The sequence below is a fragment of the Nycticebus coucang genome, chromosome 2, assembly GCF_027406575.1.
Source record: "Nycticebus coucang isolate mNycCou1 chromosome 2, mNycCou1.pri, whole genome shotgun sequence".
Taxonomy (NCBI): Eukaryota; Metazoa; Chordata; class Mammalia; order Primates; family Lorisidae; genus Nycticebus; species Nycticebus coucang.
Window position 1 is genome coordinate 51,114,713 of NC_069781.1, and position 15,802 is coordinate 51,130,514.

At 42.7% G+C, this 15,802-nt stretch overlaps 2 protein-coding genes across 2 annotated transcripts in view; one reads left to right on the plus strand and one right to left on the minus strand.

Annotated features, from left to right (window-relative positions):
* Positions 1-1,734: 1,734 nt before the first annotated feature.
* The window catches only part of MOB3B (MOB kinase activator 3B), a 216,493-nt gene continuing 202,425 nt past the window's right edge, over positions 1,735-15,802 (plus strand). Inside the window, exon 1 of the mRNA XM_053571711.1 lies at positions 1,735-2,001. The gene's annotated coding sequence lies outside the window, so the exon portion shown is untranslated. The remainder of the gene's footprint in view (positions 2,002-15,802) is intronic.
* IFNK (interferon kappa) lies at positions 6,737-14,563 on the minus strand. The gene is made up of 3 exons (XM_053606118.1): positions 14,344-14,563; positions 14,025-14,104; positions 6,737-7,366 (listed from the first exon to the last, which is right to left on the minus strand). Exons 1-3 carry the CDS (start codon positions 14,561-14,563, stop codon positions 6,737-6,739), a joined length of 930 nt encoding a protein of 309 aa, XP_053462093.1.

Sequence of the window (15,802 nt, forward strand, 5' to 3'; positions counted from 1 at the left end):
TCTCCATTCTCTGTCTTGAGATTTCTTTTACAAAGATGCAAAGAAACATACACCTAAGGAATAATAGCCAATGAGAAACAGTATCTTGCTCCATTCATGATGGAGTCAAATTCACTGTATAACAACTATGCAGGGCTCTGATGAAAGTTGGGTTGGAGAATGAGACATAGCCCAGAAGCTGAAGAGACTATGTGCCCCTACTCCCTGGTGAAAGATATCCAGGAAATACCAAAGGCTCCCTCCAAATAACCAGATTTACCATTCCTCCCCAGGGAAGGAGCTATCAAGGGGTGGGCAAGGCTAAAACCCAAGGATACAGGCAGACACAGTTTCATTAATGTTTGTTGGTTAAAATTAAATGTCCTCTCAGCCCTGCTATGATCTGTTCATTTGCACCCTGATGGGTCAGCCCTATCTCCAAAGGCAGAAGTTGGATCTTAACATCCTGCTTTTGTTTCTGAGACAAGAAACCTTATTTTTCCTCTCTTCTTGATGGTAGTCAACAGCCTTCTCCCAACTGGGGATGAGACAAGTAAGAGAGTATCCCTTAACTATACTTTATGTAGTATATATATCCATCCTAATTCTTCTGGATGAGGAAGAGCTCTCTGATTGTCAAGAGGCCAAAAAGACCAAACAAGCATTAAATGCATGACAAAGTTGGAGTGTCTAAAAATTGGGGCAGTTTGAAAATAAGGTTGCATTCTTTAGTTACTGACAAATAGAAATATTGCTTAGTGCCTGTGTTTTTGTATCTGGCAGTCCCTTCACACACACACACACACACACACACACCCTTGTGTGAGTCTTATATTCAAAGTCTCCATATCTTGACATTGCACAAATGACACAGAATTAAGTAGAATCATTTAATCTAGGGTTGATATCATCATACTCTGACTATATATCAAATGTTTCCTATAATCTCAGAGATGACTTGATTTTAGAAGTTCTCAGTCAGTACTTGTGGAAACCTCTTTTGAGGGGGGGATGTTTTCTCCATATATCCTAATTCTACTCAATATATTTCTGCACCTCTTTACAGTGTATAGTAAGGAATACAAATTGCAGTTCTTATCATCTGCTACCCCTCAATCAATATGCATCAACATGCTGTCATATGGGGAATAGAAAGATGTGGAAAACCCAGTAATTTTTCTCAGGAAGTCCGGAACCTGGTATTTTATGAGTCTTATTATAAACTAAGAATACTCTCTATATTCAGTTTAACCTTAATGACCACTCTGTAAGGTAGATGTTGCTCCCACCAATTTGCAGAGAATACTGAGGCTTAAAGGTTTGGGGCAGACCGAGCTCAGGCAAGCTGGAAGTGGAGGGCTGTGGGTTTGGCTTCGAAATCCTTGTTTACTCATAATTTCCGGCTTGTTCTAGTAAATCCTCTAGAACCTCAAAGTATTTTCTAATGATTAATGTTCCACTCTGTGTCAAGCAGTCCATGGCATTTTTTGACAGTCAGAAAATCCTGGAGAGAGTAAGCCATTCCCCCCAATAGGTGCCTTGGCAGTGGCCGTTGTGGATCCAGAGCACATCCTTTCTGATCTGACATCTTCCTTGCCGCCCTGGCTCACCCGAAAGCCTGTGTCTTCTCGGAAAGATTGGAGCCCTGGCAGACTGCGTACGTCCCACCTCTTTCCGAAGGAAAGATGAGCCTAAAAGCTCCCCGACTTCTCTCCCCTATGAGCTGCCATTTCACAGGCGGCCGCCAGGGGTCCCTGCCTGGCGCCGCCGCGCGACAGTAGAGCCCCGGCGGGCTGCGCGGCGCGCTGGGTCCATGTGGGGGCTGCTCTGGAACGGCCGCAGCTGCAGCTGGAGCCCCGCGTCCGCCCGCCCCTGGCGCGCCTGGACTGCGCTTGCTGGCTGGAGAGCCCCTAGCGGAGGTCGGCAAGCGTCACCCCACCTGCCCTGAGCTCACCCTTTTTCTCTCCCTCTGACCCGGCGAAAGGAGCCTCCAGGGCCCTAGGCTGAAGGAAAAACCCCATGGTGAGTGAAAACCAAGCGCTGGGAGGCAGCGCCCAGGTGGGCAGAGGTGCAGGGCGCACCGGGGTGCAACAGGAGGAGGGAGGTGTGGACCGGCTCCCCTGGCCGGCCGCGGGGTTCAGGGGCTGGAGTCCGCTGCAGACCCGTGCGCGCGCCTTGGCTTCTGGCCGCCTCCGCGTGCGCACTTCCCGGCAGGAACAAGGGTCCGTTTCCCAGCCCGCGATTAGTGCCCTTGATTTTGAAAGATGTAAATTGATAACTCCTCTTTTCTAAGGAGTGCGGATCTGTTTCCGAACCCATCCCGAACGTCGGGTGCGTGCAGGGTGCGCGTTGGGCTGTGGGTGGCGGGAAGACAAACTTTTTTTTAAGTGCGCCGGAGGCAGGGGGACCGCGCTGGGGTGTGTGGATCCTGAGGGAGGAGACTTGGTTTGGGGCTGCGTAGGGGAACTCCGTACAGTCAGGTCGCTCCGGGCTGTTGCTGCTCTGTGGAAGTGAGGAGTGTACAAAGGACTTACAAATCCTGCCGAACTCTTGGCCCAACAACTGTCAAACCTCTGGAGTCCTAGCTCCTGCACTGGGGAAATGGGTGAAAACCCTTCAACTGTTCTTTGATTGCCCTTCCCCACCTTTGGCCCTTTCTAGGAGTGTAAAGAGCTGACCCCTGGCGTCTGGCAAGTACCAGTGACCCTAAGCCCCCCAGGATTGCCCCTTATTCCCCTTTCTGATCCTCCCATATGCCTTGCCCACAGGGCCTAGCGACACAGCCGACAGAGATCGTGGCGAATGGCCTTTTGTTTCTCCGCATTTCCTCTATTGTTTGCCTTTCCAACATCTGGCGGGGCTTGGGGAGAGAAGGAAGCCCCTCTCCCGGTCTCCCGCCCCCCCGCTTCAGCCGCCGGGCCCCCTCCTGTAGGGGACCCCAGCTGGGGTAAAGGAGGAGCGGGAGCCCAACCAGGCCGCCCCACCCGGGCCTTGTGGTTAGAGGGCGGAGGGAAAGTTGTTCCGTCCCCGCCTCCGCGGCTGCCTGTGGCCCAGGGCGCATTTCTCAGATCTGATCCCAGGCGCACCGCAGAGGACGAATGTTGAGAAGGGTGCTGCTTTCGAGAGAGAGAGCAAGCGAGGTTCCGCCCAAATCCACGGTGTCCGGTGGTTGGTCCTAGACGATTTCATTCTCTAGCTAAAGACCTTGTGGCTGGTCCGCTGCCTGAGCAGTGAGAGGGGGTCAGGGCACCCCTGGTCGGCAGAAAGCCAAGATTCTGGGGTCTGCAAGGTTCTGAGGGCAGGCTAGTTGCCAAAAAGAGAATGGAGATGCAAATGACTTTGGAAGCCTAAAGACGTTGCCTGGAAATAGTGATGTAGTGGCTCACTTCAGAATAAACGTGGGATTCTGACTTTGCATAGAGCTCCAAGTTTAAACCCCAAGTTCCCTTTCTGCATTGTAGAATTAAGAAGACCTAGAGGACGCAATTAGACGCGGCCGGAGCAGTGTTCCTGCTTCCGTGTCTCAGTGAACAGGTGGCTTGGCGTGGCCCTGAGTTCCCCTGAGCTTGTGCCTGTTAGATTACCGGCGGCCCTGTTTCCCGGCACAAGTTAGATGCATACACATCGTGTCCATTCTCAGTGAGTGTACTGTAGATTAATTATTTATTAAAGAAGGAAGGCAGGATCCCCAGATGGTGCCCAGAGAGTCCTCTTAACAGTGGGGAGAAGCTCAGTCTGTGCACCTGTTGGAACCTTTATTTCCTCGCAGCCTTGAGTTGATCTAGTGTTGCCAGCTTCTTTCTGTGTGAAGCTTAATCCCTCTCTCTTCCAAGGACACTCAACTACACTCTTTTTATCCCCTAGCTTTTGATCTCTCCCCAACCCAGGGAAGGAAGGAGGCTTATGTAGGGACACTTGTGACCTGTTAACCCATTCAAACATTTTAAGTGGAAACTGTGTGCTTGCCACTGCACAGTTCTAGGAGTTTTCCCTTTGCCAGGTTAACAGAACTTTTGAGTTTCCATTTAAACTTGAAGGAATAAGAGAGCTAAGTTAGGGATGTGAACCACAGAGCACTTTCTCTAGTGATTTCTGGATATTACCAGTGGACCAATAAAAGAAAAGTAAAATTTTTGAAGAACTGGAAGGCACTTTATAAACATTTCATTATGAAAATTGTCTCCAAGGAAGGATTCCTGTGAAATTTACCTTCCCTGCAGCAGCAACAGAGCATCAGCGACAGAAAGGACAGCACTTGCTCAAGAAGTACCCAAAGTCATTACTAAAGAAGTAAAAGGACAGTGCTTGTCCCAGTCCAGTAAAGAAAACAGGGTAATTATAGTGGAAAATAAGCTTTGAATTCTTCAATTCTTTTAAAATTAAAAATTTTTTCTTCCCCAAAAAGTTGTTGTAGGAAAAATAGAAAATACAGATATGCTAACATGAAAAAAAGAAAAAGAATAAAAAGAGGGGGTGGTTAAAAAACAAGGCTTGAGTGAATAATCTCATCTAATTATTTCCTTGGAATAAATTTCTGGAGATGTGGTAGCTAAGTCAAAGGGGTTGATGCACTTTTTAGGATGTTTAAGATTGCTGTATTGTCCTGTAGGAAATATGTGCCAACTTACCTTCTCCCCACCAATACCCACTGGGATCTGCTTTCCCCCCTTTCATTCTAGACCATCATTCCTTTTCATGTCTGCCATGTTGATGGAAGGGGAGTACCTTGTCCTATTTTTGATTTTTCGAATCAAGTTAGATTAAACATTTTTTCATATCGTCTGTATTTCTTCCTTTGTGATGTTGTCGGTGTGTGTCCTTGCCTATTTTTCAGTGGGAGTGTTCTCCTTTTTCTTTTGATTAGATGTGCTCTTTATCAAACCATTCTATTCTATTCTGACTTCTGCTCCTGCCACACAATTGAACAGTCCGTGCAGACTAGAAGTGCTCAGCTTTCTTGGCTATTCTCTTCCTTCCTGCACAGCAAACACTTGGCAAGACCATAACCACGAATGACTAAAATAACTGACATAATTCCACTAAACTTATTAGGGAGATGAGGCAAAGGCATTATTAGAGAAATTCATGGAAAATAGCATGCAAGCCACTAAAGCTGTATATTTTCAGCTTAGTAGTTTGCATGTCCCAATTCTTTTGTAACTTACAGTGCTTTTTTTTTTTTTTCATTTGGAACTATCTGTTGATAGTTGTTTTTCCTAAATGGATTACACGAACTCATTTCATTTTCTGATACTTCTGCTGATAACTTGTATACTGGGATCCACAATCTGTCCTTGTTCTTTTAAACATTTCTTCTAACTTTTTGAGTGAAATTTGCCTCAATTTTATCTTAAGACTTTCTTTCTTTGACTATACCGTTTGAGCAATCTAGAGTGGAACAGTGTGGCAGCATGTCCCTTAAAGCATTAGTAGAAGATGTCTCTCTGCTGAAGCATTTCACCCTCCTCTGCACCTTTATGTAGCCACAGTCTCTGTTAGTTCTTGCTTGAAGGTTTATGATTCTGAAATGGGTAGAGGAGAGAGAGGAAGAGAAAATTCATTTTGGTTAGATGGTGAATTAATACTGATGAAAGGTCATACAAGAATCAGGGGTTCTCAAACTGCGGCCCGTGGGCCACATGAGGCAGTGTGATTGTATTTGTTCCCATTTTGTTTTTTTACTTCAAAATAAGATATATGCAGTGTGCATAGGAATTTGTTCATAGTTTTTTTTTTTTAAACTACAGTCCGGCCCTCCATTGGTCTGAGGGACAGTGAACTGGCCCCCTGTTTAAAAAGTTTGAGGACCCCTGAATCTGGGTACAAAATAACTTTTAAAAAGATAAGAGATATTAAAGCATCATGTGTTATTAGAATGGCTGGTTTAAGTAACTGACAGAAAACAGTCTTTTAACAGGGAAAATATGACATAAAATCCATCCATATTATGAATCTAGGCATTTCATTTCAGGCATATGAAGAGCTATGAATGACAGATACTATATACTTTTCTGCAGCATTTTCCATGCATTTAGATGTAGGAATTAAACGATATACATCAGGAATATAGAGTGCTCTGCCTTAAAATCATAGGCTCTCAAAGGCTAATAAATAAGAGGTTAATGGTCATCTATTTCAACCATCCAGCCAATTTCATTATGGATCTTCACTCTCTTCAAGTAATGAAATACCACTCTGCAAATGGCATCAGCATCACTTCAAACAAACCAGACTGAGAAGCAAGTGGCCCAGAGGACGGAAAAGGAAGGGTATTGACTTAGGGAGCTTGTATTAGCTCTTTTAATGTGCTGAAATTTCATAGACTAAACATCCTTGTCAGAAAAAGGTTAAGTCATTGAAATGTTACCATTTTGCAACATTCTCTGTTCCATGTTCTCTAGTTATTGTCTTGGTGAAGTTCAAGGGTGATAGAGCAAAGCTAGTTCCAAATGGCCAAACAGAAGAGGAATAGAGAGTAGTAAATGGAGAGGGATTCTCATTCCTTTAAACTTGTCCTAAGGAGTTTCTAGCAACACTCATGGTCACCCAAGGGATGGCTGGCCTTGCTTCTCCTTAGAAAGAAAGTGATGATGTTCCAAGGGCAAGCTTTAGAGACAGCAAACATTATATAAACTACCAGCAATCCAACAGAGGACAAGGTTTACAGAATAGCAGAATAAGTAAAAGAAGACAAAGGAGGAGAAAAAGGAGAAGGAGATTTTGGAGGGAAATGGAATTTTAATACCAAAAGTATACCTTATTTTCTCCTGAGTAGTGCTGTGAATTGGTAAAAGTAGTAGATACATCTTCTGATTTCCACTTGTACAATGTCCTGGGCACAGTGACTGTATTTCTTTTCTTTCAGGAAATTGTATATCTTGTTGAAATATCTCCTCAGTTCTAGGTTGTGCACCTGGGAGCCCTGAGCTCCTGAGTGTTTCATGGCAACTTCTTTCGCATCTCCGTTTTCATTCTCCTCTTCCGGCAAGCATTGTTCTAGGTACTCCAGCTGCTTATCAAGTCCTATCTGGATTTGATTCAGGTGTTTCTGTTTCCAAATGGGTTTGAAGGTGTATTGACTAAAGATGTGGAAGGCCTGTGTGGATACTTCATAGAAGGCCTCCTTGAGGTCCCTTTTCACAGTCTGGGTATGTGATAGGATCTTTTGGGGCAACTCAAAATCTTTGTTTTCTTTTAGACATTCTACAGGAAATGAATTGCTCAGACTGCTGAGAAGTCTCAGATTTTGCAAAGTGACTCTCCTCAGGCGAACATTCAGTAAGTTACAGTCCAGAGACAGGATGCCCATAATGCAAAGACCCATAAGGACTATAAGCCACAAACATTTTAGAATCATGTCAGGCTCAGTGCACACTTTTTTTCTGAGCTAAAAAATCCACAAGACCCAAATTCCACAGTGATGTGTTAAGCACTCTCATGCATCTTTATATACCTGAATATCCTCAGCAGGAGGAGTTTTCTCATTCGTCAGTTAACACTGCTCAGGGTTGTGGCCCCTTCCCTTTGCCTCGAAGCCTTTTTTGACTTTGGGTGACTACACTGACTTTGGAAACACTATCTTTTTTTTTTTTTTTCTGAGAAAAGTGAGCAAAACATTGCTATTGTGTTACCTTAGATGCCTGGATGATCCATCTCAGCACTAAAGAATCATCATAACAAGTTTGATGCAAAGTAGTTCAGGAAGCTGAAAGTTGTGACTCTATATACACACTCACCCACTTCTATTACGAGAGAGAGTGATCCTTCATGAAAACACACACACACATAAATATATATATATATATATATTTTTTTGGTACCTGGCCCTATAGCCAAGTATACTCTCATTGAGTTAATCATAGACATTGACCAAAGGACTGTGATTATTTGATTGCTAGGTTACCAGGACATTATATAGTTTATGTTTCTCTGATCTTTTTTTTTTGAGACAGAACCTCAAGCTTTCGCCCTGGGTAGAGTGCTGTGACGTCACAGCTCACAGCAACCTCCAACTCCTGGGCTGAAGCGATTCTCTTGCCTCAACCTCCCAAGTAGCTGGGACTGCAGGCACCCGCCACAATGCCTGGACATTTTTGTTTGTAGTTGTCATTGTTGTTTGGCAGACCCAGGCTGGATTCAAACCCGCCAGCTCTGTTGTATGTGGCTGGTGCCTAAGCCGTTTGGGCTATAGGCGCCGAGCCTTCTGATCTTGTTAAATTAAAATTCTGTGAGTATATTTGGATATTTTCTCTTTTTGTTTGATTTGTTGGATCTCAAAAAGGATGAAGGACAGAGCTAGTTAATTTAGCACGGTGCTTGCCAAGTAGAAAACTAAGCTGGCTTGGTTTTTTGTTGCTTCTAGAAAATGTAGATATTCTCTAACTGTTCTTTCCTTTAGTTAAATCCATCCCAGGCTATCATTTTTCTGCCTCTGATAGTTTTCTTAGAAGTCTTCTAGGGGATTGTATATTGTAGAATATTTTTCTGCTTTATTAACCTCTCTCTTGTGGTAGTATACATTTTCTTTTCTTTTTTTATTTTTTGGATATAGTTTAGACAGTATTTTAAAACTTTTGCTTAGTTATTATTTCTTCTCGCTTGGTGGTTCTGAACTCTGTAAAGACTTTTCTTCCTGTATTTGCTTTTCACTAAGGACATACATAAGCAGGGGGTTACCTGTTGTAGTCAAGCTAATTCACACCTGGACCAACGTTACTAGGGTAATTATGGCTGTCCACCACTTATGATTTCTGTTTTTTTTTTAACCAAATGATGTTTTGGTTATGGGCACGGCAAACAGATTCTTTTCCCTAAAAATGTAAACCTGTTGATCTCTTAGAACAGAGCTCAGACATGACACCCTCTGCAGGAAACCTTTCCTCTGCTGACCTCTCCCCCTCCTGTAGTGTTGCATTTGATGGCATTTATCTATGCTGGCCTTACATGTGCACATATCCCTAACAGCAGTGCATACTCCAGAGAGGACACCAGCCATACTAAAGCAAAATAGTGCACATGTGTACTTTAATAGTACACACGTGTATACGCACACATAATTGCTGTTTAGAAGTGATCTGTCACTGGTCATACCTCTGTTCTTTAAAAGCCAGGCCTTCTGAATTATCTCAAAATTTAATCAGAAAATTGAAAAGAATGACAATGTAAGGAAAAATTTTTATCCCTGAATTTGTCATAGCTGCCTCGTCTGTGATTACTGGGACATGCGTTGATGTGCTGTATGGTTTCCATGATACCTGCTCTTAGTTCTCTAGCATGTCCTGCGATTGCTTAAATGTGGTCAGGCTTTCCTCAGAGGGAAGCTGATTAGCAGGGGCCACTCTTCTGTTCAAGGTCATGTGTCAAGTCTATCTGGATTACAAGTTTAACAGTCATGGGCAAGGCCCAATGTGAACAAAATAGAGATGAGACATTTCAGTCTAGACAGGATTACTCTGATTCAGCTGAGGGGCATGTGGCATCTGCTCGTTATATTCACTGTTCTCCATGAAAAGGTAAGTTTCAAACGGGGGTGAGAGTAACATGTTGATCATCCATGTTACTCAGTCCATGAACATAAGTCATTTTATTTGTGGGATCAGAAGGTCATCAAGTCAGTAGAGAGCCCAGGGATGGGAAGCCTTACATCTAAAACTGCCAGTACTTCCCACAGGTCACCACAACACTATGCGAAGCTATTTCATCCCAGGACCTACCTCGTAAGCTCTGGCAATGTGGTGTTTCACTCATTCTCACTGTCTCGACATTCAGCTTCACTTGGGACCAGCATAGTCTTCTGGTCCCTTTCTTGGCTCTTCTTCTCTTAATGAGGTACCTGATGTAGAAACTGAGAATGACTACAAAAGAAATACATGGGTCTGTAAAAATACATGGGTTGTAAAAATTTAAGCACTTCAGGGAAAGCTTTGCTTGACAGCTCAGCCTCATGTCTTGTCCCTCTCCTTCTCTGTGGTAACTATACTTACCAGTTTGGTATGTGCCCTTGTTTGATACCTTTCTCTCCATTAAGCATTAAGTTCTGGGAAGGCAGGTACACCAGTTGGCTTGTTTGCTGCTTTCTTTGAAATGCCCAGTTGGGCCCTCAGAGATTGAGAGAGATCTGGATCACTTCCAGGGGTGGGGGTAGGAGGACTTGCCAAAACAGGATTGTAAAAATTGTGATATGCTTTGAAGTTGAATCCTATATGTGTATCTCTGTGATTGCATATATGATAAAATTTGGAGATAATATAAAAAGTCTGCGTTGTAAGCCCTTTATGGATGTGAGGCCCACAATAAATGGCTCACCAGCCCTGACCTATGATATATCCAGTCTATCACAGGACCTGGCACCTAGTAGGTGTTCAGTAATTTTTTGCCAGACAACTGAAAAGGTAATGAAGCCATGTCTCAATGGAGGGGAAGTTATTTGGTGGTTTAGTTGGGAGATGAGGAGGACAAAGTCAGGTGCTGGGGAAAATTGAAGAATTCATTTAATGGTAGATGATGACTCAAGTGCCTATTTAAAGTCTTCTACTACTGCTGGTGATTTTTCTTTGGGATTCCCCAAAGCTGGTTAGAGCATGAGTACTTTTGCACCTCAAGTCTAGTGATATTGCACAGTTTTCTATTTTGGGGTTGATTCATCTATTTTCCTTCCACTCTAGATAAGAAACGAGTCTTATTTGGTTTTGTATCCATGGCACCTCTCACATAAAGACAGTAAATGTTTATTGGATCAAAAGCTGCCAGGTGGTTGCTTATGGTTCTCAATTCTGATAGTGTATCATCCCGTGTAGACACAGCTACTGACAGGGTCCAGACCAGGGGTGTCCAACCATTTTGTTTCCCTGCCACACATTGGAAGAATGTGTCTAGGGCCACACATTAAAGAAACAAACACTAACGAAAGCTAATTTTCAAGAAAAAGGTGGGTGCCACTTTTTGTGATGCCCGAGGCCACAGATAAGCAAAACAAGTCCTCACAAAGTCAGCATGCAGCCAGCCTGGGGGCTACAGATTCAACACCCCTGTTAGACTGCTCCTCCCCCACCCCCAACATATATTGCCACTTCTTGGTATACAAAAACAACAATAGCTGTTGTTTTATCATACCACCTGAGAGAGGCTCTCTGAACAGACTAGTACCCAGCTCCCTTTTGTAGCCCAGCTGAAGATTATATACATAGTAATTTCCTACACAGGAATAATTTGAGCTCTTAGAAACAAAATGATCCCTAACAAAAAGAAAGGTGACAGGGTGAGATAAATATTTGAGTAAATAAATGTGTACCCTCAGCGAAACCTACTCTGTGTTTTGGGATTATGGGAACGGCCTCCATCCACGTCCTTATTCCCCAGTTGGTATCCCTGTGTCCTTTTGAGCCCTAATGGAACTTTTAAAGGTGGATATAACTCCCCGAATAACCCTGTACCCACTTAGTAGAGTGCCTATAAGTAGGCACTATATAGTAGGGAAGAAACAAAAGTGGAATGGGCGATGGGCAGAAATGTCTGCTTGTCTTGGATAAATAGTATTTAAAAAGGAGTTGGTGTTGCAGAGAAGAGGGCAGTGTCCTCTGTTAATTACTATCAGCTTGCATGTGGTCACAAGGTTTCTTGACATTTATGAAGAACAAAGAAAAGCATTATCATGGAAAAATTTAAGAGAGCTTTTGTCTTAGGTTGGCTGAGGACGCATATGCTGCAAATGTCAGGATTTCTTTAGTGTCTGAGCAATGTCTAGGGATAGGATTGTGTCTGGGAACAATCTACTAGAGCCAGGGAGAGTGGGGAGGAGGTCACCTTTCTTCCTGCCAATACCCTTGCCTTGCAGGTGACTTGGAATAGGTTTCCTGAGAGATGCTAGACTTTTCTCCATGTCTGAAATTAATTTATTTATGTATTTATTTACTTTGTTTTCTTTTTTCCCTATTGTATCTACGTATGTATTACACATGACATATACTCAGTAAATACTTATTAAATGAATAGATGTGTTCCACTATTTTACGTTGTGAGGGTATTTTAATTTAAGTTGAATATCAGATCAGTTCAACAACTCTACATTTTGAAAGAACTGTGTAACTTTGAGCAAATCATTTACAGTTTCTGTGCTTTATCTGTGAATGGGGATAATAAGAGTACCTATCTAGAGGATGATTGCGGAGATGTAAAGTGCTAGAACAGTGCCCTGTACATAGCTTTGTGGTTAATAAATGATAATTGTCATTGTTATCATCATCATCACCTGTTGCTACTGTGTTAGTCACAAAGCTAAATTTGAAGACTACAAGGGCAGACTAGACAACTGTAGTCCCTTGCAGAGTTGCCTGGACACAGTGACACTAGAGCTGAATTTAAAAAGGCAAGAGCTGATAAGAGTTTGAATTAGTACAGTGATAGTAGATATGGAGAACAAGGGAATCGTTTAGGAGGTAATATTGGCAAGTCTTAGCAATTAATTTGGAGTGGGAAGGAGTGAGAAAGAGAAAATAGACAAGGGAGAAGCTTGGTTTTCTAGCTGGGTGTATGGCTGTGCCACTAACTAAGATAGCAGGTGCAAGGAGGAGCAGATTTAGGGGAGCAGCTAACGAGTTCTGTTATAGACAAGTTTCTTGTATAGTCTACGGGACAGCAGTTAGATATATGGTCTAGACTAGGGCAAGAGACTAGTGCAAGTATGAAAGATGGATTTGAAAGTATCAGCAGAAGCTGTAGGGGCTAAGACCGTAAGAATCAGTGAGTCTGTCTAGGGAGAATTTATAGGGTATTGAAAGAAGTAAGCCAATGTCAGTGTCCTAAGACCCTATTGTGTTTAAAGAGTGGAAAAATCAGAAAAGCAAACTGAAGAGGATGGTCAGAAAGGCATAAGAAGGAGAAGAATGGAGTATTCTGATTATTTTATCTGTCTTTGCCTCTTTGTCCAGATGACTCTACAGAATTCTCCTCAACACAGTACTCTAATGCAGCCCTTCCAAAAGAAGCTCTGTTTGCCATTGTCGACCTAGACCTAAGGCCATTTTACTGATATGATACTTAAAGCTCAGAGAGGGGAATTTTACTGAAGTCTACAGTCTAACTTTTTGGGCTATTCTTTATAAGTCTCCCATGAACACACATCTTACGGCCAGGCATGTATCTGTGGAGTCCTTGGCCGGTAGCATCTGGACTGAAAGTTGGCTTAGTAACTTTACTTCTGCCACATGGGGCTGCAGGAGTTAGGGGATGCATACCATAACCAGTCACCACAAACTGGATGGTTTGAAACAGTGGAAATTTATTCTCTTATAGTTCTGGTGTAGAGAAATCCAAAATCAAAGTATCTTCAGCATCATATTCTCTTGAAAGCCTCTTGGCAAGAGTCTTTCCTTGCATCTTCTAGCTTATGGTGCTTGCCTGCAATCCTTGGTGTGCCTTAAGTTCTAGATGCATCATCTCTGCCTCCACACTTACTTGTCATTCTCCATGTGTCTGTATGTTCTTTCCTGTGACTTATAAGGACTCTACTCATTGAATTTAGTGGCTACCCTAACCCAGTATTACCTTGTCTTAACTTGATTACATCTACAAGACCCTTTTAAAAAATAAGGCCCCATTATAGGTACTGGGGGGTTAAGATTTTAACATCTCTTTCGGGAAGATATGGTTCAATCCATGACAGGGGATGTAGTGCTGGGAGCATTAATGGGGATAGTGTCTTGCAACATCTCCGACATGTTGAAAAGAGTGTCTGGAGACATTCAGCTGGCATGGAAGTGTGTAACCATAGGTCTTTGTTAGAGAGAAATGTATTATATGAGTAGCTGATATTATTGTCAGTATTCATAAGTCTGTCCACATGATCAGCCAGACATTGTCTTTAGATGTTCTTTGGTAACAATATGTATAGTTATTGATTATGATAAAAGATATTTTTATTTAAAAATTACTAAGTGCCAGCACTTTATACACATTCTCTTTAATCCTCACAGTTACTATACAATATAGATTTATTATCCTGGATTAACGAGGAGGAAATGGAAGTGTGGAAATATGGAGCAACTTACCCAGAGTTGTAGAGCTAGAAATCCATGGAACAGGGATTGAAACCGAGGTCTGTCTGAAGCTGCATTGTCTTTATATAGCACTAAGGGGCAAAAGGGTTTGGTGTAGAATCCACACTGTGTATCTATGTATTAATAGCCTATTTTGTTCCCCCAAAGGATTTGAAATAGCTTATAGTATAAACATATGCTACAAGAGAATAATAATGAGTAGTTCAAATAATCAGAATTCAGAGAAAGTAAGTAAAAAGTTAGATGAAGTCAGAAGTACAGTTAAAACGTTAAAAGTCGGGAACTGCTCCCTTCGCACTGCTCAGTCTACCTGCTCCACCAGGCTGTCGCTGCTTGTCCTCTGTTGTCACCCACCATGAAAAGGATGAGGCAGCACAGGTGCCGCTGACACTGCGGAGCAAACGAATTCTGCAGTTGTTTTGGGGCAACCATAGCAGTGGCTGTGACTGGGAGACTCCTCGAAATGGCGGTGATGAAGAGGCTCCAGGTGCAGCCACATGATGAATGAGAGAATTTGAGAAGATTATCATGGCCCGGTAATGTCTGACAATTCTGAGCAAGATCAACTTTACACCTGGGCTGCCGTCAGTCAACCGACACACTCTTTGGATTACTCCGAGGGGCAGTTTCCCAGGCGAGTCCCATCTGTGTCACCATCGTCTAAGCCTCCTGAAGAAGAACAGAGGCCAATGGATACCGGAGCAGAATCTCAATCTGCTGTTTTGGAATCTCTTAAAAAAGGTTCAGACGCTGCCAAGGAGTGACTTAGTATTGGAAAGAAGAAAGATATTTTGAGTGTGCACCAGGAGAAAATGAGAAGTCTCATACTTGGGTTTTACATCTAGATCTATTTTTTGTTAGTATGTGACGACATACTTAGATTATCTATGACGTAGTGTTCTTCTCTGTAAAATTAAAGATTTGGTGATTTTTGAGAACTCTTCAAAGCATAAAATAACTCCCTTTTAAAAAGAAGTCTTGCATCGACTTCAGCAGTGACTCCAGCAACAAGCACTTCCCTGAGAAAGCTTCTGCCCATCCACAGGCACAAGAACTTAAAGAGCAAGAGGAATTGAAAGGAAAATTAGGGCAAGTAAACAGATAAAAGAAATCACCCATGAGGAAGAATCAGCAGAAAACTCCAGGCAACATGAAGAACCAGTCCAGAACTACCCCGCCAAGGGACCATGAGGTAGCTACTGCAGAGGATTCCACCTATACAGAAATGTTAGGAATGACAGAAAGGAAATTTAGAATACACATGTTGAAAACAATGAAGGAAATGATGGAAACAATGAAGGAAACTGTTAATAAAGTGGAAAATAACCAAAAGGAAATTCAAAAACAGAATCAAATAAGAGATGAACGATATGAAGAATATAAAAAGGATATAGCAGAGCTGAAGGAAATGAAACAGTCAATCAGGGAACTTAAAGATGCAATGGAAAGTATCAGCAACAGGTTAGACCATGCAGAAGAAAGAATTTCAGAGGTAGAAGACAAAGTTTTTGAGATAACTCAGATAGTAAAAGAGGCAGAAAAGAAGAGAGAGAAAGCAGAACGTTCACTGTCAGAATTATGGGACTTTATGAAGCGTTCCAACATACGAGTTATAGGAATTCCAGAAGGGGAAGAAGAATGCCCCAGAGGAATGGAAGCCATACTAGAGAATATTATAAAAGAAAATTTCCCAAATATCACCAAAGATTCTGACACACTGCTTTCAGAGGGATATCGGACCCCAGGTCGCCTCAACTCTAACCGAGCTT

Excerpts from the sequence above, each read along its gene's own strand:
- IFNK (XM_053606118.1), bottom strand. The coding sequence starts at position 14,563 with ATGATAATCTTCTCAAATTCTCTCATTCATCATGTGGCTGCACCTGGA. Across the intron at positions 14,105-14,343 it reads GCGACAGCCTGGTGGAGCAG|TGCTATATAAAGACAATGCA; the intron begins GTAGACTGAGCA and ends TTTGCCCCTTAG. Across the intron at positions 7,367-14,024 it reads TTCTAGCTCTACAACTCTGG|CTCAGAAAAAAAGTGTGCAC; the intron begins GTAAGTTGCTCC and ends TGGATTTTTTAG.